Source organism: Anomaloglossus baeobatrachus, chromosome 11, assembly GCF_048569485.1.
Source record: "Anomaloglossus baeobatrachus isolate aAnoBae1 chromosome 11, aAnoBae1.hap1, whole genome shotgun sequence".
Lineage (NCBI taxonomy): Eukaryota > Metazoa > Chordata > Amphibia > Anura > Aromobatidae > Anomaloglossus > Anomaloglossus baeobatrachus.
This window is the reverse complement of record NC_134363.1, coordinates 34,885,221-34,908,405: the sequence shown is the minus strand read 5'-3', so window position 1 is coordinate 34,908,405 and position 23,185 is coordinate 34,885,221. Positions and strand designations below refer to the sequence as shown.

Below are 23,185 nucleotides of genomic sequence, written 5' to 3'. Positions count from 1 at the left end.
AGAAAAAAATAAAATAAAATTGGGCAATGCAAGCATAACCTTGACCTGTAATCAACATGACCAGGAAAGCGACCACGTACCTCATGTAAAGAATCTGCACCGTTCCTTTCACTGTCTGTGAGAACAAAATATACAGATTATCACAAACAATACAAGACGGGCGTTACATTGCAGACTCCACGTCTCTTAAGACATTTGTCACCAAAATATGAAATCTACGTCTTCTTATGAGCTTGCATCTACGTGCACCATTATACAAGACAATATCTGGCATAAAGTACAGTAAATCTACAGCCAAACTTTTCCCAGTTTTCCAGGTAACTCTGAAAAGTGGACGGAAAAGTGCAAATGAGCAAAAAATAAAATTGCAAACTATTCCACCCATGGGGGGGGGGATCATAATTTACACCAAATTCTGGCATAAAGAGTTTCTTCCTCTGTCGCTCAACTGCATCCACTTTTGAGTCGCTTTTAAAAAGGGCGACAAAAAGAGGATATAATTACAAAATTACTTGGAAAATGTGTCCCACACTATAACTTGCATCTTTTATTTCTGCCACTGTTGTGCAACAAAATTTGTCTCGTTGCCTAAAAAGAGCCAACGCATAAAATTGTGATGGGTCCAATTTTTATAGCTACCCTGTTTTCACTAAAATAAGACCAAGTAGGATTTTTGGGGCTTCTTTGAGTATGGTTAAAATATAAGCCCTACTTCAAAAATAAGCCTTAGTTGCATAAGGGTGTGTCCAAGCATCTAAAAAAAAAATAAAGAATATAGCAGGATTCTTCAGCAAAGAAAGCAAACACTCCCCAAAAGAAAGCAGACACTCCGCAAAAAGAAAGCAGACACTCCGCAAAAGAAAGCAGACACTCCGCAAAAGAAAGCAGACACTCCGCAAAAAGAAAGCAGACACTCCCCAAAAAGAATGCAGACACTCCCCAAAAAGAAAGCAGACACTCCCCAAAAAGAAAGCAGACACGCCTCAAAAGAAAGCAGACACTCCTCAAAAAGAAAGCAGACACTCCCCAAAAAGAAAGCAGGACACCTCCCCAAAAAGAAAGCAGAAAACCACAAAAGAAAGCAGAAAACCACAAAAGAAAGCAGGACACCTCCCCAAAATAAAGCAGAAAACCACAAAAGAAAGCAGGACACCTCCCTAAAATAAAGCAGAAAACCACAAAAGAAAGCAGAAAACCACAAAAGAAAGCAGGACACCTCCCCAAAAAGAAACCAGACATTCCCCAAATGAAAGCAGACACTCCCCAAAAAGAAAGCAGACACTCCCCAAAAAGAAAGCAGACACTCCCCAAAAAGAAAGCGGACACCTCCCCAAAAGAAAGCAGGACACCTCCCCAAAAAGAAAGCAGACACTCCCCAAAAAGAAAGCGGACACCTCCCCAAAAGAAAGCAGGACACCTCCCCAAAAAGAAAGCAGACACCTCCCCAAAAAGAAACCAGACATTCCCCAAATGAAAGCAGACACTCCCCAAAAAGAAAGCAGACACTCCCCAAAAAGAAAGCAGACACTCCCCAAAAAGAAAGCAGACACTCCCCAAAAAGAAAGCAGACACTCCCCAAAAAGAAAGCAGACACTCCCCAAAAAGAAAGCAGACACCCCCCAAAAAGAAAGCAGACACTCCTCAAAAGAAACCAGAAAACCACAGAAGAAAGCAGACACTCCTCAAAAGAAAGCAGGACACCTTCCCAAAAGAAAGCAGACATCCCCAAAAGAAAGCAGACATCCCCAAAAGAAAGCAGACATCCCTAAAAGAAAGCAGACATCCCTAAAAGAAAGCAGAAAACCACAAAAAAAAGCAGACAAAGGCTCCCCCCTAAAAAAATTAAAAAAAAAACAAAACAAAAAAAACCCCACACAATTACAGTTAGCAAGTGCTGATGGTGGATGGGATCTCACACAGAGATCTGTGTCACTTTCAGGTCCCTCACTGTTCCAGCTGATCTGACAAACAGATCGGGTACCAGTATCATTCTGCGCAAATGATACTGCTTCCAGTCACTAGGAGGAGCCAACCGCTGTAGAGCGCAGGGGAATTTGACAGCGATGCAGATTTGTATGTGAGAGCCCATTCACTTGCCAACGCTAAAGGCCCCGTCACACGCAATGACGTATCTAATGATATATCGCCGGGGTCACGGATTCCGTGACGCACATCCGGCATCGTTAGCGATGTCGTTGCGTGTGACACCAACGAGCGACCGTTAACAATGGAAAATACTCACCAAATCGTCTATCGTGCACCCGTCGTTCATTTTCAAAAAATCGTTGATTGTTGAGGTCGCAGGTTGTTCGTCGTTCCGTGGCAGCACACATCGCTACGTGTGACACCGCGGGAACGACGAACTACAGCTTACCTGCGGCCGCCGGCAATGAGGAAGGAAGGAGGTGGGCGGGATGTTACGGCCGCTCATCTCTGCCCCTCCGTTTCTATTGGCCGGCCGCTTAGTGACGCCGCTGTGACGCCGCACGAACCGCCCCCTTAGAAAGGAGGCGGTTCTCCGGCAACAGCGACGTCGCTAGACAGGTAAGTCCATGTGAGGGCTCCTAACGATATTGTGCGCCGGGCAGCGATTTGACCGTGACACAAACGACGGGGGCGGGTACGCTCGCTAGCGATATCGCTGCGTGTGACGGGGCCTTCATTGTTTGGGGTCTTGTAAGTGTGATTCTTTAAGGCGGTGTCTGGTTTCTTTTGGGAGCAAATTTAGCACTATATAGAGAATTATAAATTTAAGTAGGTAATTTAACCCTTTATAAATATGGTATAAGACATCCCCTGAAAATAAGCTCTTGGAGAAAAAAATAATATAAAACCCTGTCTTATTTGGGGGGAAACACAGATATTTTTCCTCCAAATTTACCTACTGCCCCCAACCATTAATCCCCTATAACTTTGCTGCTGCATCATAATAATACTGCAATAGATATGCATAGTCAGCAATAGTAAAAAAAAAACAAGAACATAAACTTCCTAATTATACCACATCAAGCTTTAATATATAATACAGGAGGTTCCCATGATGGCATCATGTATGAAAGTTTTGCTCAGTACAGTGGAAACTGTTCGCTGGTAACTTTTCACGCAAAAAAAGTACCCTAGTTCCAGTCGACTACTATAATATACAGGAAAGGACTTCCTCAATGTATCACACTGGGGTAGAGATTCCCACAGTCTAAAAAAAGAAAAGTCACTAACTGGACTTCCCTTACTTTAACATTGGAAAAAGGGCCACAGTTCAAAGGGAGAGCGCTGCATCATACAGCAGAGAGAAGAGTTTATATTGTACTTTGTAGCAGGTGGGCAACCAGTGCAATGACTGGCACAGGGTGGAGGCATCAGTGTAGCAGTTGGAGAGGAATATGATGCTGGCTGCTGAAATCAAGATGAATTGGGGGGAAGTTTACCATTGGTGCAATTTGGGCCACAAGCATTAAGGGGGCCACATCCACCTCCAAAACGGGTGCAATTTAGCGTTTACATGAGCTCCTGGGCTGCAAAGGGCCCATATATTCTTCTTGCACAGGGGCCTTTTTCTGTCCGTGATCAGCATGATATACTATGAAGGGCCTATATCATTATTAGGGGGCTGGCTTTTCTTAAGGAAGGCTTCATGGGAAGTGGTGATTTGCATAATAATGATAAGGAAAGATAGTGAATTTAAAGGGAAACTCCATCAAAAGCTGTTCTACTTTTCAAAGCAGAGATCTATTTAATTTATATACAGTACAGACCAAACGTTTGGACACACCTTCTCATTCAAAGAGTTTTCTTTATTTTCAGGACTCTGAAAATTGTAGATTCACATTGAAGGCATCAAAACTATGAATTAAAACATGTGGAATGAAATACTTAAAAAAGTGTGAAACAACTGAAAATATGTCTTATATTCTAGGTTCTTCAAAAGTAGCCACCTTTTGCTTTGATTACTGCTTTGCACACTCTTGGTATTCTCTGGATGAGCTTCAGGAGGTAGTCACCGGAAATGGTTTTCCAATAGTCTTGAAGATGCTTAGCACTTGTTAGCCCTTTTGCCTTCACTCTGCGGTCCAGCTCACCCCAAACCATCTCGATTGGGTTCACATTGTTAGAGTTTGTATTATGGCAAGAAAAAAGCAGCTAAGTAAAGAAAAACGAGTGGCCATCATTACTTTAAGAAATGAAGGTCAGTCCGAAAAATTGGGAAAACTTTGAAAGTGTCCCCAAGGGCAGTGGCAAAAACCATCAAACACCACAAAGAAACTGGCTCACATGAGGACCACCCCAGAAAAGGAAGAGCAAGAGTCACCTCTGCTGCGGAGGATAAGTTTATCAGAGTCACCAGCCTCAGAAATCGCAGGTTAACAGCAGCTCAGATTAGAGACCAAGTCAATGCCACTCAGAAGCATGGAGGAGGAGGTGTGATGGCTTTGCTGGTGACACTGTTGGGGATTTATTCAAAATTGAAGGCATACTGAACCAGCATGGCTACCACAGCATCTTGCAGCGGCGTGCTATTCCATCCGGTTTGGATTTAGTTGGACCATCATTTATTTTTCAACAGGACAATGACCCCAAACACACCTCCAGGCTGTGTAAGGACTATTTGACTAAGAAGGAGAGTGATGGGGTGCTACGCCAGATGACCTGGCCTCCACAGTCACCAGACCTGAACCCAATCGAGATGGTTTGGGGTGAACTGGACCGCAGAGTGAAGGCAAAAGGGCCAACAAGTGCTAAGCATCTCTGGGAACTCCTTCAAGACTGTTGGAAAACCATTTCCGGTGACTACCTCTTGAAGCTCATCAAGAGAATGCCAAGAGTGTGCAAAGCAGTAATCAAAGCAAAAGGTGGCTACTTTGAAGAACCTAGAATATAAGACATATTTTCAGTTGTTTCACACTTTAAGTATTTCATTCCACATGTGTTAATTCATAGTTTTGATGCCTTCAATGTGAATCTACAATTTTCAGAGTCCTGAAAATAAAGAAAACTCTTTGAATGAGAAGGTGTGTCCAAACTTTTGGTCTGTACTGTATATAAATATATATATATATATATATATATATATATATATATATATATATATATATATATATATATATATATATATATCTCAACAGGTTGCCTAGAGGTGGTGTGATCTCGTCATGGGATAAGTTGCAGCTTCGCTTTCCAAAACTGACCAGGACTTGTGTATAGTCAGTCGGCGCCTTGTTCCCCAGTTACACCCCTGATGGGGCTACGTATGAATTCTACAGTCGGTATAAATGTGGGCAAGTAAAGAAGTAAAGCCTTCATGGTCTGGCCGTCTCACATGACGTGACGCGTACGAGAAGAGGGGCGATCACTATCCGTCAGTGTCACATGCAGACAGGAGAAAAGCCATTACCTGCTACACCCCCTTCTGCGTGCAATTTGCCGAGGTGTCCCGGTTTCGACATTCTTATTTCTGTTGACACAAAGTGAGAAGGTTCATCAGAACTCAGTTTACAGATATATTTATAGATATATAATAATCATTTTTACTTCTATAGCGCCAACATATTCCTCAGCACTTTACAATATCAGACATTACAGAGTAAACACATAATTCATCAGATACCAAGAGGAGTGAGGTTCTGGCTCGCGAGCTACAATCAATGAGGAAATAGGGAAGGCACAAAAGGTAAAATGGTAAAAAAAAGTGCTTGTATTGTCTGGTCCAACAAACACATTTAAAACTGTGGGTATTGGGAATTAATCGTATTGCCCAGGGTAGTGCATTCTAGAGAAATGACGCAGCTCCCGAGAAGTCTTGGAAGGTTCGGATTATAGAGGATGTCAGGTCATTAGCGGAATGGAGGGCACGGGTAGGGGGATAGACAGAGATGAGGGAGGAGATGTAGGTCGGTGCAGAACTGTGGAGGAGTTTGTGGATGAGAGTGATAAATTCATATTGTACTGATGAGCAACCAGTGGAATGACTGGCACAGCATAGAGGCACCAGTGTAACGGTTGGAGAGGAATATGATCCTGGCTGCTGCATTCAGGATGAATTGGAAAGGGGAGAGTTTACAAAGAAGGAGAGTGATTAGTAGAGTTGCAGTAGTCCATATGAGAATGAATAAGGGCGACAGTAAGTTTTTGGAAAGTCAAAGGTAATAAAAGGTCAAATTCTAGAGGTGTTTTTGAGGTGTAGGTGACAGGAGTGAGTGATCGGATGTAGGGAGTGAAGGAGAGATCTCAGTCAAATATGACCCCAAGCCAATGTGATTTGTGCAAAGAACAAGCATAGACCAATGGGGCTCGCGGGAAGCAATGAGGTGGAAGAGATGGGGGACTGAAGAGGTTTAGGTTAAAATAACCCATGTATTTTTCAAAAATGTTGCAGGACCCTTTAAATGGAACATTTTTGCATTGAAGATTTTAATTTCTACCTTTAGACTTTCATTATTATGGGATGGAACTAACGTGATAATAGAAGAGGCGATTCCCTATGGTCAACACGTACAGTCTATTATATAACAGCCTGTCCATGCCGCCCCACAGGCTTCAGTCCTACTGACAGTCCCCCCTTGTGGACTGAGGAGCTCCAAACAGGACTGTAAGGAATGGGGAACCCTTCAAGATTTATGTCATCATTTCTCTACTTTCCCGCTTTCAATTTCTCCTTGATTTTCTACATCATGTACGATTTATAAAAAAGACTAGACCAAAAACAGGAAAACTGCTTACAAAAAAGGAAATAAAAAGTAGATGTTCTAATAAATATTACAGTGAGCGCTGCACAGGGTCCTTCCGATACTGGTGAAATTATAGCTTTTTTGGTATTTTGGCAAAAAAAAGGGAGAAATACATAGAAGACTTGCAGTTGTAATGAGAGGCGTATAATAGCGACATATCATAAAAAGCCTTACGTACACTATTTCACACACACATCCACTCTGTGAACAAAAGATAGTGGGGTTTACTGATTTTTTCAAGGAGGCAGATGGGGGGACTCTCACTTCTGCTTCTGGTTTCCCTGCTATAAGCCGATTTACCGAAAAATAAACTAAAAATACACACGGCACTTAAGAAATACCACAGTGTCCCCATGCAGCGTGCACATAGACAAACCTCCCTATAGCCATAATTGTAACATTATTTGTAAATCTGCTCATTGACATGATATTTGAGGTCTGAATACAGTGTGTATATATACTACTGATATTGTCCATTCTCTGTAGATCTAAAGCTATGGCTAGGGATGAGAAGTCCCATGGAAGTTCAGATTCGGCAGGACTATAGTTAAAAGTTTGGTTCGAGACCTGAACTTGACTCCGGACCCCATATAAGTCAACAGAGACCCGGACGTCTGTCCTGTAAAATGGTTGTAGTAAGGGTTAGAGGGCTGTAAAAGGAAGCAAAATGGGGACAATTGTCCTACAAACAAATGTTGATAGCGAATACATTTTTCTTAAAAAAATGACGTGGGGTCCCCCCTATTTTTGATAACCGGCGCAGGTAAAGCGGATACCTGGAAGCTGATATTATCAGGCTGGGAAGTTCCAAGGTTATTTGGCCCTTCTCAACCTTAAAATAGCAGCCTGCAGCCACCCCAGAAGTGGCGCATCTATTAGATGCACCAATTCTGGCTTTTTGCAATTGCTCCGGTGAGGTGGCAATCAGGGTAATACTTTTAGGGTTTATGCCAGCTGTGAATTGACAGCAGGCATCAAGCCCAGAGGTTAGTAATGGAGAGACCAGACACCTCCATTACTAACCTAGTAAGCATAGAGTTAACAAAAAAAACCACACAGAAAAATATTTTATTTGAATAAACACACCCTACCCCCCACACGCCCTTGTTTACCAATGTATTAATTAAAAAGAAATCCTGGAAGTTCCGACATAATCCAATGGTGTGTTGTTCCATGATTACCATAGATTTCTATGGAGTTTCATTCTGAGAACATCTTCATAATGAGGCTCCATAGGTCACTCGTGATCAGCGGCCGACTGCCGCTGAGCAGAAGTGACCTATGGAGCATCGTCTCAGAATGAAGATCCATAGGAATCGATGGGAATTGTATGACATTGCACCATTGGGTGTCTACGTGTGTGCTCGTATATCTGCTTAATGTATGTGTGCATGTCTGAAGAAAACCTCTCCAACATGCCAGATGCCACTCAAGTTGGTTATGACAATTAACTACAATCAGGTGAAGACCCCATTGAGGACAACGAGCAGCAGATGAGCTTCCCTGAGACGGTTTCTGACAGTTTGCGGAGAAATTCTTTATTTTTGCATCGATCGTTGCATTCGCTGTCCGGGTCGCCGGTCTCAAACGATCTTAGAGGTGAAGATACTGGATGTGGAGGTCCTGGGCCGGTAGAGGTGAAGATGCTGGATGTGGAGGTCCTGGGCCGGTAAAGGTGAAGATGCTGGATGTGGAGGTCCTGGGCAGGTAGAGGTGAAGATGCTGGATGTGGAGGTCCTGGGCCGGTAGAGGTGAAGATGCTGGATGTGGAGGTCCTGGGCCGGTAAAGGTGAAGATGCTGGATGTGGAGGTCCTGGGCCGGTAGAGGTGAAGATGCTGGATGTGGAGGTCCTGGGCCGGTAGAGGTGAAGATGCTGGATGTGGAGGTCCTGGGCCGGTAGAGGTGAAGATGCTGGATGTGGAGGTCCTGGGCCGGTAGAGGTGAAGATGCTGGATGTGGAGGTCCTGGGCCGGTGCGGTTACACGTGGTTTGCAGTTGTGAGCTCAGTTGGTTATTCAAATTCTCTGAAACGCCTTTGGGGACGGCTTATGGTAGAGAAATAAACATTCAATTCACGGGCAACAGCTCTGGTGGACATTCCTGCAGTCAGCATGCAAAATGTGACATCTGTGGGGTTGTGCAGTGTGAAAAAACTGCACATTTTAGAGTGGCCTTATATTGTGGCCAGCCTAAGGCGCACCTGTGCAATAATCATGTTGTCTAATCAGCATCTTGATATGCCGCACCTGTGAGGTGGGTGGATTATCTCCGCAGAGGAGAAGTGATCACTAACACAGATTAGACAAATTTGTGTGAACAATATTTGAGAGAAAAAGGTCTTTTGTGCACATAAAAAGTTTTGAGTTCAGTTCATGAAAAATGTGAGCAAAAGCAAAAGTGTTTTCTTTATATTTTTGTTCAGTGTAGATCAGCCAGTGTTATTTTGAAAGCCTGTTACCTCTGCTGCTTTAATGTAGCGACCAGAGAAAAGTAGGCTAAATGTGGGGGACCGCAACTTGAGGGCCACTGATTAGTGATTGCCCACAGGCCAAAATTTGGTAGCCAGCACTTAGATGTAACTCAAGTAATGTATGTACAAAAGTGACTGCACCAGCAGAACAGTGAGTGCAGCTCTGGAGTATAATACAGGAGGTAACTCAGGATCAGTAATGTAATGTATGTACACAGTGACTGCACCAGCAGAATAGTGAGTGCAGCTCTGGAGTATAATACAGGAGGTAACTCAGGATCAGTAATGTAATGTATGTACACAGTGACTGCACCAGCAGAATAGTGAGTGCAGCTCTGGAGTATAATACAGGAGGTAACTCAGGATCAGTAATGTAATATATGTACACAGTGACTGCACCAGCAGAATAGTGAGTGCAGCTCTGGAGTATAATACAGGAGGTAACTCAGGATCAGTAATGTAATGTATGTACACAGTGACTGCACCAGCAGAATAGTGAGTGCAGCTCTGGAGTATAATACAGGAGGTAACTCAGGATCAGTAATGTAATGTATGTACACAGTGACTGCACCAGCAGAATAGTGAGTGCAGCTCTGGAGTATAATACAGGAGGTAACTCAGGATCAGTAATGTAATGTATGTACACAGTGACTGCACCAGCAGAATAGTGAGTGCAGCTCTGGAGTATAATACAGGAGGTAACTCAGGATCAGTAATGTAATGTATGTACACAGTGACTGCAGCAGCAGAATAGTGAGTGCAGCTCTGGAGTATAATACAGGAGGTAACTCAGGATCAGTAATGTAATGTATGTACACAGTGACTGCACCAGCAGAATAGTGAGTGCAGCTCTGGAGTATAATACAGGAGGTAACTCAGGATCAGTAATGTAATGTATGTACACAGTGACTGCAGCAGCAGAATAGTGAGTGCAGCTCTGGGGTATAATACAGGAGGTAACTCAGGATCAGTAATGTAATGTATGTACACAGTGACTGCACCAGCAGAATAATGAGTGCAGCTCTGGAGTATAATACAGGAGGTAACTCAGGATCAGTAATGTAATGTATGTACACAGTGACTGCACCAGCAGAATAGTGAGTGCAGCTCTGGAGTATAATACAGGAGGTAACTCAGGATCAGTAATGTAATGTATGTACACAGTGACTGCACCAGCAGAATAGTGAGTGCAGCTCTGGAGTATAATACAGGAGGTAACTCAGGATCAGTAATGTAATGTATGCACACAGTGACTGTACCAGCAGAATAGTGAGTGCAGCTCTGTAGTATAATACAGGAGGTAACTCAGGATCAGTAATGTAATGTATGTACACAGTGACTGCACCAGCAGAATAGTGAGTGCAGCTCTGGAGTATAATACAGGAGGTAACTCAGGATCAGTAATGTAATGTATGTACACAGTGACTGCACCAGCAGAATAGTGAGTGCAGCTCTGGAGTATAATACAGGAGGTAACTCAGGATCAGTAATGTAATGTATGCACACAGTGACTGTACCAGCAGAATAGTGAGTGCAGCTCTGTAGTATAATACAGGAGGTAACTCAGGATCAGTAATGTAATGTATGTACACAGTGACTGCACCAGCAGAATAGTGAGTGCAGCTCTGGAGTATAATACAGGATCAGTAATGTAATGTATGTACACAGTGACTGCACAAGCAGAATACTGAGTGCAGCTCTGGAGTATAATACAGGAGGTAACTCAGGATCAGTAATGTAATGTATGTACACAGTGACTGCACCAGCAGAATAGTGAGTGCAGCTCTGTAGTATAATACAGGAGGTAACTCAGGATCAGTAATGTAATGTATGTACACAGTGACTGCACCAGCAGAATAGTGAGTGCAGCTCTGGAGTATAATACAGGATCAGTAATGTAATGTATGTACACAGTGACTGCACAAGCAGAATACTGAGTGCAGCTCTGGAGTATAATACAGGAGGTAACTAAGGATCAGTACAGTATCAGTAATGTAATACATTTACACAGTGACTCCACCAGCAGAATAGTGAGTGCAGCTCTGGAGTATAATACAGGAGGTAACTTGTGAGCAGTACAGCATAAGTATACACAGTGACTCCACCAGCAGAATACCGAGTGCAGCTCTGGGAGGATAATACAGCATGTAACTCATGAGCAGTACAGGATAAGTAATGTTATATATAGGCTCACACCTGCAACACTCATTATTTGTAGAAACAATCTATCTTTTCATTCTTGCACAGAACTTCCCTGGAACAGAAAAAATAAATGATGGCCTATTTTATCTTTCGATGATCGGCATATTGAAAGAGTATCGGCACTCATCCCCATCCTTGTTTACAAGGTACAACTTTATACTTTTGTTATCGGCCGTGTCTGGTTTTATGGCTCAGAGCAGTTAAGACCCATTAGGGTGTGTGCCCACGATTTGCAGCACTTTGGACGCAGCATGTTTCAGCTGCATCCAAAATTCTGCGATGTACAGTACAAGTACAGTGGATGAGATTTCTAGAAATCCTGTGCCCACTGTGCGTGTACGGCCCGCAGTGTAAAGTGACCAGCGGTACGGCTTTCCGATTCAGAAGAACGTCAATTCCCTGCTGCTGAGTCGCAAGCGTCCTCCGTATGGAGAACACTGTGAGAGACCGCAACTGCCTGAGCCCGGATTGTGGGCACGAGCAGTTGCAATCTCCTGCGGATGAGACTCGCAGCCCCGCAGGTCCGGACCTGCCATGTCCTGATCATGGGCACGTGTCCTTAAAGTAAATGGGACTGAGCTGTAGTACCAATCACAGCCGCTATCTTGGAAAACAATAAGCTCATGAGACATGGATTTATCAGCATTCAAATCCTAGTCACATTACACTACATCCGGTCAGGCACACCAGTGGGTGGTCTAGCTGGAATAGGATCACCTGCCTAGGGGTCAGGCAGACTGGTGGGAGGGACTTGGTCAGTTCAGTGTCAGCTTTCAGTGAGAGAGGAGCTGAAGTGGCAGCTCCTAGGGAGTTGGGAGTGGAATTGAGTGGTAGCCCTCAGAGAGTGAGGAGCTAGGGGAGTTGTAGCTACCTGGGAGACTTTGGCTAGCTTGCAGACGGTGGTCTGGGACCGGAGGAGTCGGAGACCCGGTCGCAGGGTATTGGATAGAGAAAGGAGCCAGACTTAGTTTTGGAGAACGGTCGGCACCGGAATATCTAGTAACTGGACCGGTATCGAGCACGGCGGGGTACTGGACCCTAGATCAGGGATTAGCTTCACGCAACCTGATAATTAACCTGTGGAGGATAGTCTCTTTATGAACTTTCCCAAAAGAGCTCAGAGATCGAAGGCACCAACACAACGAGGGGGATAGGGCTTTCCAACCCATGCAGCCCACTGAAATCCCAAGTGTCAGCCATCGAGAGCACAGCTCCTCTATCCAAGTATAGGGAGCGGGACCCCGAAAGCTCCAGGCCGAGAGGTCACTCAGCAACATCTAAAAATCAGTGTATGGAGGCAGGTCAGGACAACCAGCTATATCAACGAGAGCGGATTCCCGGACGAGCTCCCCCTGAGAGGCAACGGCACCCAGAGACTTGGTTTACTTATGTGTCAGAGTCTATTTGATGGTCGCACCAACACGCACACGGCCTGAGTGAGTACGCTGCTTTGCGTCCTGACTGCTGCACCCCGCATCCCTGCATCTCCACCATCCAGAGTCCCGGGACCTGCCCTATCCGTGGAGGGAACGTCATCTGGTTGCCCCGCTCCATCTCCCCCGGGTACTCCCATCGGCAGCGGCGGTACTCCCATTTACTGCGAACCACGGGTGGTGTCACGAACAATAATCTCCCCTATAAATAGCCCCCTTCTTATTTTCGAGTGTCCGCGAGACCCTTGAGCCGCAGCAAACCCCGGATCCGAGCAGTCCTGACTGCTGCAATGGCGGTACACATGCAACTACTGCCTCAGACATAGTATTGGGCTGCAAGGGATCCACAACATACTGTTCTTGCACAGGACACTGTGTAAAGGACTTGACATTTATAGGGATGGGTGATCACGTCCTCGTTTTTGCTGTCTGGATGATACAGTGTCGTCATCCATTAGTCGGCATCACTTACGGTATTTTTTAACTAGTTTATTGGACTCCGATACACTGACCTGACTAATACAAACAGATGGAAACTGCTACATTTCTGCATCAAATTGTATCTCATGGAAAATACATTTTTTTTCCCAATTACAATCCTTTATGTTCTTTTGACTTAGCAAACTGAAATGTGCCAATTACGAGTGCATCGGCCAATTAAGGGGAACACAATATAATACTGTACGGCGGTAATTCATATGACGGCACGGCGGTGATTTCTCGTCTGTGCTGCAGTCGATTGCAGGTCTAGTGACCCTGAACCAATAGTCTTATCCGGTGCACATGTGGTGCTGGTAGTTCATGAGACCGATGATTGGGCTGGGACTTGCAGGCCGAATACAGATGTGAAAATATGGCCGCCATACAGTTGTGTGAATCGACCGGGACAGTGACTATGAGTGTATAATCTGGGTGGGGGAGATGGTATTTCTAACAAGGGTCCATAATCTAGACCTCTGTTGCCACAAAATTGAGTTTTTGATTCAGCCAATGGAAAAAGTTTTGTTATTTGGGGAGTGTTTCGTTTCCTGAAGAGTTTTCAAAAGTTTTACAAGATTTTTTTGTTTTTTCTTGTGAAGCCCTTTGATTGGACAGTTCCCAGTTTGGAGAAAGAAGTGACGTCCAATTGGAATTTTGCAAAAACTGAAGAAGAAAAATTAAGCTTTTTAGCATATTTTTTCCGTCTTCAGTTTTTGCAAAATTCCTGGTGGGGGGAAAAAAAGACAATTGCATATCACTTCTTTGATGTGATGCCTGAACGTACAAATAGCAATTGTTTGACTGTAAAAATGAATAGGAAAAGTGTTTTAAGCATTTGGTTTTTCAGCAATATTTCAGAGCGATAATGTTCCAAAAACCTTATAAAGAACCCCCCCTGTGTGCACGCATTTGGTTTGTTGCATTTTTTCAGAGCGATCCTGCTCCAAAAACCTTATAAAGAGCCCCCCATGTGCACGCATTTAGTTTTTAGCAATATTTCAGAGCGATCCTGCTCCAAAAACCTTATAAAGAACCCCCCTGTGTGCACGCATTTGATTTGTTGCATTTTTTCAGAGCAATCATGCTCCAAAAACCTTATAAAGAACCCCCCCGTGTGCACGCATTTAGTTTTTAGCAATATTTCAGAGCGATCCTGCTCCAAAAACCTAATAAAGAAACCCCCCCGATGTGCACACATTTGGTTTTTTTGCAATATTTCAGAGCGATCCTGCTCCAAAAACCTAATAAAGAAACTCCCCCGTGTGCACACATTTGTTTTTTTGCAATTTTTCAGAGCAATCATGCTCCAAAAACCTTATAAAGAAAAACGCCCCATGTGCACATGCCCAAATGGTGTGTGTGTGTAGATTGTAAGCTCTGTCGGCGACAGGCACTAATGTAAGTGATGGTGATCATCTCTGTACAGTGCTACAGAATATGTTGGCGATGTAAATGCAGCAGGAAATAAAATATAATATATCTCTGCAGGCACAGGGGGTCGTCCCGGGACCACAGCTGATACGGTGTCAGTAGTTTCGCAATGTCACAGATCAATACAATAAAACGCGGCTTTAACATTCACACTTCCGAAACTTCCCAGGCTATGCTTGTACCAGAACGTACCCATCACCCTGTAATGTTGTCATTATGGTCGTACTCCACTCATTTTAATTTTTCACTAGGTTATATAAGAATTAAAGATTAGTGATACATTATATTAATCATCCAGGCATCCAAGAAGTCATAACTCCCTGGTCTTCAGTTTCTGCAACAACTACCATTCCAAGCACAGTGCCTGCTGGGACCACTAGTTCTACATCTCCCAACCTGACCCTGACCTCTCCGACCCTCCTCTCACCTGTTGCCCAATGATTAGAGATCACCATGATGACAAGTGGAAGCTGCAAGATCACAGGAGATGTAAGAAAGTCATGAAGCAGACAGCATGTAGGAACTAACCCTCCCACACTCGCTGTTAACCCCTATCCTGCCACACTCCCTGCATTAACCAATGAGCATCCAGCTTCAACCTATTACTCCAGCTTTTGTGAAACTACAAGTCTCAGCAGCCTATAAATCTGCAATATTTTCTAGGTTTAGTATTTATTAATCTTATCACTTGCAGATCACGCTCACTCCTTGTTACACTTTTGAAACTGAAAAGTGGAGAAAAAAAAGTTTCAAAAACGTTTGTGCGCACCATTTTTAACTTTTCCATTGCCACCTAATGTAACCCTTTAAATCAGTATCAAATACTTTATTGGGGGGTATCTACTGCAGGTGTACCCCCCGTTGGAGCCTCAGTAATGAGGGGGGGGGTTTCGTGTACAGATTTTGCATTGGAGCATCCCTTCTCGGAGGGATTGTAATGAAGCGAGGAGATCTGGTGTTCATTATAACGAGCCTGGCGCTTTCCTTGTTTGCTTTTCTGCATCTTTTTCACACTTTTTATAACAAGTGTAATAATCAGTCAGGGTGGATACGGCGTCATTATTTCCTGCTCGTGCATTGGCGGCGTTCAGCCGACATTCCCTAGAGCCCGGTACTAACTTGTTCGCTAATAGACCTGCTGCATAATTGATAGCGTTTCTATACATTTGTGCATCGCACCGCCGCTGCATTGTAATTTCTATGATTGATCAAATGTGATCTGCCTAAAGGATTAACCATAATGTTGTCAATTTATCCTTTATACAAACAGAAATGGCCGAGATTATGTTCCCCACAATGCAGCGATTTACACTAGTTATTGCGTTTTACTACCTAGAAAACTTAGCATGGTAATTACCGTACTTATGTCACCACTGGCTCCACATATGGGGGATTGTTTCTGCAAATCCTCTGCAACATATGCATGTTTTATATATGGATTTTTTTTTGTTTACTATTTCATCCTTTTTCTCTGCTCAATTTCTAAAACTTTACGTTGACAAAACTGAATTCATCATCTATTCCCCATCTCACTCAACCCCCCCCCAACAGACCTATCCATCATAGTCAATGGCTGCTCACTCTCCCCGATCCCGCATGCTCGCTGCCTCGGGGTAACCCTTGACTCTGCTGTCTTCCTGAAGTCACCTATCCAAGCCCTTTCCGCCTCTTGCTGACTCCAACTCGAAAATATCTCCGGGATTCGTGCATTCCTTACCCAAGATTTTGCAAAAACACTAGTGCGTGTTCTCATCACCTCCCGCCTCGACTACTGTAACCCCCTGCTCTGTGGTCTCCCTGCCAACACTCTCACACCCATACAATCTATCCTAAACTCTGCTGCCAGACTAATCCACCTCGCCCCTTTCTCTTTCCCGACCTCTCCTCTCTGCCAATCTCTTCCGTGGCTTCACATTGCCCAAAGACCCCAGTTCAAAACTCTAACATACAAAGCCATTCATAACCTGTCTCCTCCCAACATCTGTGGCCTAGTCTCCCGGTATTTACCTGCACTCAACCTTCGATCCTCACAAGATCTCCTTCTCTACTCCCCTCTCATCTCCTCTTCCTACAATAGCATACAAGATTTCTCCAATGCAGCCCCCATAGTGTGGAAGTCTCTACTCCAACATATCAGGCTCTCATCGACCGTAGAAACCTTCAAAATGAACCTGTAGACCTACCTCTTCCAACAAGCCTACAACCTACAGTAACTCTTAGTCCAATATGCCACTATACGACCGACTCTGCCCTCAACTGCTGTACCTTCATCTCCCTCACTCCATTATACCGCTGCACAACCAGCTCCGCCATCATCTACTGTAGCCTCATCCATCCCCCTCACTCCACTATACTGCTGCAAGACCAGCTGTGCCCCATCTACTGTACCCTCACCCATCCTCCTCCCCATACTATACCGCTGGACGACCAGCTGTGCCCCATCTACTGTATCCTCACCCCACTATACCACTGCATGACCAGATCTACCCTCACCTACTGTACCCTCACCCATCCCCCTCACCCCCCTATACCACTGCATGATCAGCTCTGCCCTCCCCTACTGTATCCTCACCCATCCCCCTCACCCCACTATACCACTGCATGACCAGCTCTGCCCTCCCCTACTGTACCCTCACCCATCCCCCTCACCCCACTATACCACTGCATGACCAGCTCTGCCCTCCCCTACTGTACCCTCACCCATCCCCCTCACCCCACTATACCACTGCATGACCAGCTCTGCCCTCCCCTACTGTACCCTCACCCATCCCCCTCACCCCACTATACCACTGCATGACCAGCTCTGCCCTCACCTATTGTACCTTCACCCATCCCCCTCACTCCACTATACCACTGCATGACCAGCTCTGCCCTCACCTATTGTACCTTCACCCATCACCCTCACTCCACAATACCGCTGCATGATCAGCTCTGCCCTCCCCTACTGTATCCTCACCCATCCCCCTTACTCCACTATACCGCTGCATGACCAGCTCTGCCCTCCCCTACTGCATCCTAACCCATCTCCCTCACCCCACTATACCACTGCACAACCAGCTTTGCCCCATCTACTGTATCCTCACCCATCCCCCCCTCACCCCACTATACCACCGCACGACCAACTCTACCCTCACCTACTGTATCCTCACCCATCCTCCTCACCACACTATACCACTGCACGACCAGCTCTGCCCCATCTACTGTATCCTCACCCCACTATACCGCTGCCCGACCAGCTCTGCCCCATCTACTGTATCCTCACCCATCCCCCTCACCCCACTATACCACTGCACGACCAACTCTACCCTCACCTACTGTACCCTTACCCATCCCCCTCACTATACCGCTGCACGACCAGCTCTGCCCCCATCTACTGTATCCTCACCCAAATCCCCTCACCCCACTATACCGCTGCACGACCAACTCTACCTTCACCTACTGTACCATCACCCATTCCCTGTAGACTGTGATCCCTCGGAGGCAGGGTCCTCTTTCCTCTTGTACCAGTCTGTGACTTGTATTGTTCATGATTATTGTACTTGTTTTTATTATGTGTACCCATGGAATAAATTGTGCTATAATAATAAATACATTTCACTCAATGCATTAAAAAGGTGCTATTTACAGTGAAAATCTGTATAAAACAAGTGAAAGGTATGGATGAGATTTGCTAATATACATATATTTATTAGCGCTTATCACATTACTAGGGGCGTTAGGTATGCATTCAGTTACAAAAAGCAGCAGGGCGTTACATGGCTGCGTGCTCTGACTATATGGCAGTGCTTGGTGTGTTCGTTGGAGCGTGGGACAGTCCCTTAAACCACATCCTGCAATAACAGAGTGACTTGGAGCAGGTTCCTCCCAGCAGAGGGTGACATGACGATAGAGCGAGCACCTGTATCTATACAGAGAAGAGGAAATCAGCAGCCAAAAATTCATCATATGAGCAATGCAAAAACCAAAGTGGCCCCAATCCCTTCACCCCCGAGAAGGAAGGCCAAAATTAGTTTGACAGCCTCTCCCTCTAGAAGAGCGTGATGGAGCAAAACTTTGGCAGTACTCCTCTTCCATGTGTGCTTTTTCTCTTGATATACAGTGGGTACGGAAAGTATTCAGACCCCTTTAATTTTTTCACTTTTTTTTTTTCAATTTTTTTCTCATTAATGTACTCTCTGCACCCCATCCCCCATCTTGCCAGAAAAAACAGAAATATAGTAATTTTTGCAAATTTTTTAAACAAGAAAAACTGAAATATCACATGGTCATAAGTATTCAGCCCCTTTGCTAAGTATTGAGTAGAAGCACCTTCCCTTTTGAGCTAGTACAGCCATGAGTTTTCTTGGGATCCTGTATTTGGGGATCCTCGGCCATTCTTCCTTGCAGATCCTCTCCAGTTCCGTCAGGTTGGACGATGAACGTTGGTAGACAACCATTTTCAGGTCTCTCCAGAGATGCTTAATTGGGTTTAGGTCAGGGCTCTGGCTGGGCCGGTCAAGAATGGTCAGAGTTATTCTGAAGCCACTCCTTTGTTGTTTTAGCTGTGTGCTTAGGGTCATTGTCTTGGTGGAAGGTGAACCTTCGGCTAAGTCTGAGGTCCAGAGCACTCTGGAGGAGATTGTCTTCCAGGATACCTCTGTACTTGGCCGCATTCATCTTTCCTTCAATTGTAACCAGTCGTCCTGTCCCTGCCCCATAGCATGATGCTACCACCACGTTTCACTGTTGGGATTGTATTGGGCAGGTGATGAGCAGTGCCTGGGTTTCTCCACACATACCTCTTCAAATTATCACCGAAAAGTTCTATCTTCGTCTCATCAGACCAGAGAATCTTATTTCTCATAGTCTGGGAGTCCTTCATGTGTTTTTGTGCAAACTCTGCAGGCTTTCATATGTCTTGCACTGAGAGGAGGCTTCCGTCGGGCCACTCTGCCATAAAGGCCTGACTGGTGGAGGGCTGCAGTGATAGTTGACTTTGTGGAACTTTCTCCCATCTCCCTACTGCATCTCTGGAGCTCAGCCACAGTGATCTTGGGGTTCTTCTTTATCACCAAGTCTCTTCTCCCACGGTTGCTCAGTTTGGCTGGACGGCCAGGTCTAGGAAGAGTTCTGGTGGCCCCAAACCTCTTTCATGTAAGGATTATGGAGGCGACAGTGCTCTTAAGAACCTTGAGTACTGCAGAAATTATTTTGTAACCTTGGCCAGATCTGTGCCTTGCCACAATTCTGTCTCTGAGCTCCTTGTGCAGTTCCTTTGACCTCATGATTCTCATTTGGTGTGACATGCACTGTGAGCTGTCAGGTCTTATATAGACAGGTGTGCGCCTTTCCAAATCAAGTCCTATCAGTTTAATTAAGCACAGCTGGACTCCAATGAATGAGTAGAACCATCTCAAGGACGATCACAAGGAAATGGACAGCATGTGATTTAAATATGTGTCTGAGCAAAGGGTCTGAATACTTATGACCATGTGATATTTCAGCTTTTTTTGTTTAATAAATTTGCAAAAATGTCTACATTTCTGGGGGGTTTTCTGACAAGATGGGGGATGGGTGCAGAGTTGACATTAATGAGAAAAAAATGACCGTTTTTCAATTTACCAAATGGCTGCAATGAAGCAAAGAGTGAAAAATTTAAAGGGGTCTGAATACTTTCTGTACCCACTGTATATGGTTTATGGCCACAGTGATGATGGGACACATTCATATCGGCCGGTAAAAATCTTTGCAACTTTCTGATATACTTCTCGGCTTCTTGTGAGTGAATTGGAACAATCTTCAGAGGCTAAGAACAAGATGCAAACCGACTATCGCTGAGTTTACTTTTAAGGCACCCAGTCTCCTTGGACTTCCAGCTATTTATCATGCACTGATACAGCTACAAATCAGGACATGAGAGACATTCGAGCGGCATATGCAAACAATTGATGCCAAGAAACCTTCAAGTGCAGAAAGCAGTGGGTCGTATGTGGGTTTTTAGGTTCTCGATAAAAAAACTTAGAGAATGGTCACACATTTTTTCCTGCTTTTCAAACAGAAAAAGCTTGAGGAATGGCTCCTCATCGTTGGCGTTTTGTTGGTCTGGGTGTTTTTGTATTTATATTTCTAAGTTGTTTCTTGAAGCGCTTTCTTGACTTTTCTTTCTGCTGGCATTTTAGCTGTCTTTCCAGTGTCTTTTTCGTTGCTGTTTTTCTGACGTTTTAACAAACTCTTTAAGGGACAAACAAAACTCACTTTTGAGATGAAAACTATTGCAAGAAAGTAAAAAAAAGATGCCCCGGTGTCTTTTTAGCCTTCCCGTAGACTTCTGTAGCACAGTATGTAGCATCTTTCCTACGCCTGGAAAATGGTCGGGTTACTTGGCGTCTTTGAAAGGCTGAAGCTCAAGGGCCTGAACATATGAACAAGTTGTTTCTCCATTAAAACAAATAGACCATACTTTTGAGCATTTTTGTGCACTTTTTCTCCGCGTTCTTTATTAGCGGAAACATTATAAATAAATACCAGAAAAAGACGCAGTGTGAACATACTCTTAAAGTGAACCTGTCAGGTGCAATATGAACCCAGAACCATGTGCAGTTCTGGGTTTATATTGCTAATCCCTCCCTAAAGCGGGCTTTACACGCTGCGATATCGGTACTGATATCGCCAGCGTGGGTACCCGCCCCCATCTGTTGAGAGACACGGGCAAATCGCTGCCCGTGCCGCACAACATCGCCCAGACCCGTCACACATACTTACCTGCCCGGCGACGTCGCTGTGACCGGCGAACCGCCTCCTTTCTAAGGGGGCGGTCCGTGCGGTGTCACAGCGACGTCACTGAGCGGCCGCCCAATAGCAGCGGAGGGGCGGAGCTGAGCGGGACGTAACATCCCGCCCACCTCCTTCCTTCCGCATAGCGGCCGGGAGGCAGGTAAGGAGAGCTTCCTCGTTCCTGCGGTGTCACATGGAGCAATGTGTGCTGCCGCAGGAACGAGGAACAACATCGTTACTGCTGCAGTAACGATTTTTGAGAATGGACCCCCATGTCACAGATGAGCGATTTTGCACGTTTTTGCAACGATGCAAAATCGCTCATCGGTGTCACACGCAACGGCATCGCTAATGCGGCCGGATGTGCGTCACCAATTCCGTGACCCCAACGACTTCGCATTAGCGATGTCGTAGCGTGTAAAGCCCGCTTAACTGTCCCCGTCTCTAGTATCATAGATAAAGAGATCTTTAGAAAAATTATTTCTATAGATCCTTTATGATATGCTAATGAGGCCAGTGACTAGTCGCAAGAGCGTTAACTCCCTTGGCTCGTCGGCCCCCTTAGTATGTTAGCACATCCCTAAGGGTGTGCTAACATGCTAATGATGCGCAGTGTCAGAAGCATGGCTGCTCTCACCGCTCTCTGCTGCCACTCGCATCGGACGCTGGTGTTCGGCTCAGTGCGCATAATCAGAAGTCCCCGGACTTTCAGTCATGCGCACCATGAAGCCGGCTGTACATGTCCTGGCTTCAAACTGGTATAGTGTGCATGACCAGAAGTTCTGGTGACTTCTGATCACGGACACTGCCTGGCGTCTGGGGCGGTGCTATGGACACAGGTATGTGCGTTACTGCCGATGATGATGCTGGGTAGTTGGCATTGAATAGTATGTTAGCACACCACTGTGGGCGTGCTAACATGCTAAGAGGGCGGAATGAGAGCAGGAACTAACGCCCTTGTGACTAGTCCCCACTGCTCATTAGCATATCATAAAGGATCTTTAGAAATAATTTTTCTAAAGATCTCTTTATTGGTCCTAGATACAGGAACTGTTAGGCAGTGATTAGCAATATGCATCTAGAACTGCTTGTGGTTCTTGGTGCATATAGGAACAGGCCGGAACCTCAACCCAGTTTGTGGGTGGAGGCTGGCATGACTTGGGCTAGGAGAGAGGGGACTGATTTAGAAGGAAGAGTTTTAGGTAAAGAGAGGGGTTATATAGGTTAACCCAGAAGCAGGACCACCTTTTCGGTCCGCACTTTCCAGGAGAGTCCCACATGCCCTCCCTAACGGTCGCAGCAGAGTCATGGTGGCTTTTGGCGGTTGGGTTGGGTCCTCGAAGTTGGTTAAATTGTACTGGGGATCCATTGAAATATGGATCCCTTAATTAGTTGGTTGGTTTGTGGTCTGGTGATTTTAGGGGACCATAGGCAAGGGAATGTCGAGTCCCGTTGTTTGTTCCTTCTCCTCTTCCCTTTTGTATTGTTGCTCTCGAGTTGGTGTTTACGGCTGGGAGTAAAATGGGGGGCAGGGGAAGGTTACTGTTATTACTGTTTGGTAATCACCGGATTTAGGAGCTTCGACGACCCAACCCATTTATATATCTAAGTTATTAATCACTGTTGTATTCGTTAATAAAAAAGGCTGCTGTGGCCATTTTATCCAACTTGGTGTCGTGTCATTTTTCAAATA

General features: G+C 45.1%; 1 protein-coding gene across 1 annotated transcript in view; it reads right to left on the bottom strand.

Moving 5' to 3' along the window:
- POU2F2 (POU class 2 homeobox 2) overlaps positions 1-23,185 on the bottom strand; it is a 189,254-nt gene that overhangs the window by 23,677 nt on the left and 142,392 nt on the right. Inside the window, exons 3-4 of the mRNA XM_075329330.1 lie at positions 5,390-5,449; positions 81-115 (exon numbers count right to left, since the gene is read on the bottom strand). Coding sequence (XP_075185445.1) covers positions 81-115; positions 5,390-5,449 — 95 coding nt within the window. The remainder of the gene's footprint in view (positions 1-80; positions 116-5,389; positions 5,450-23,185) is intronic.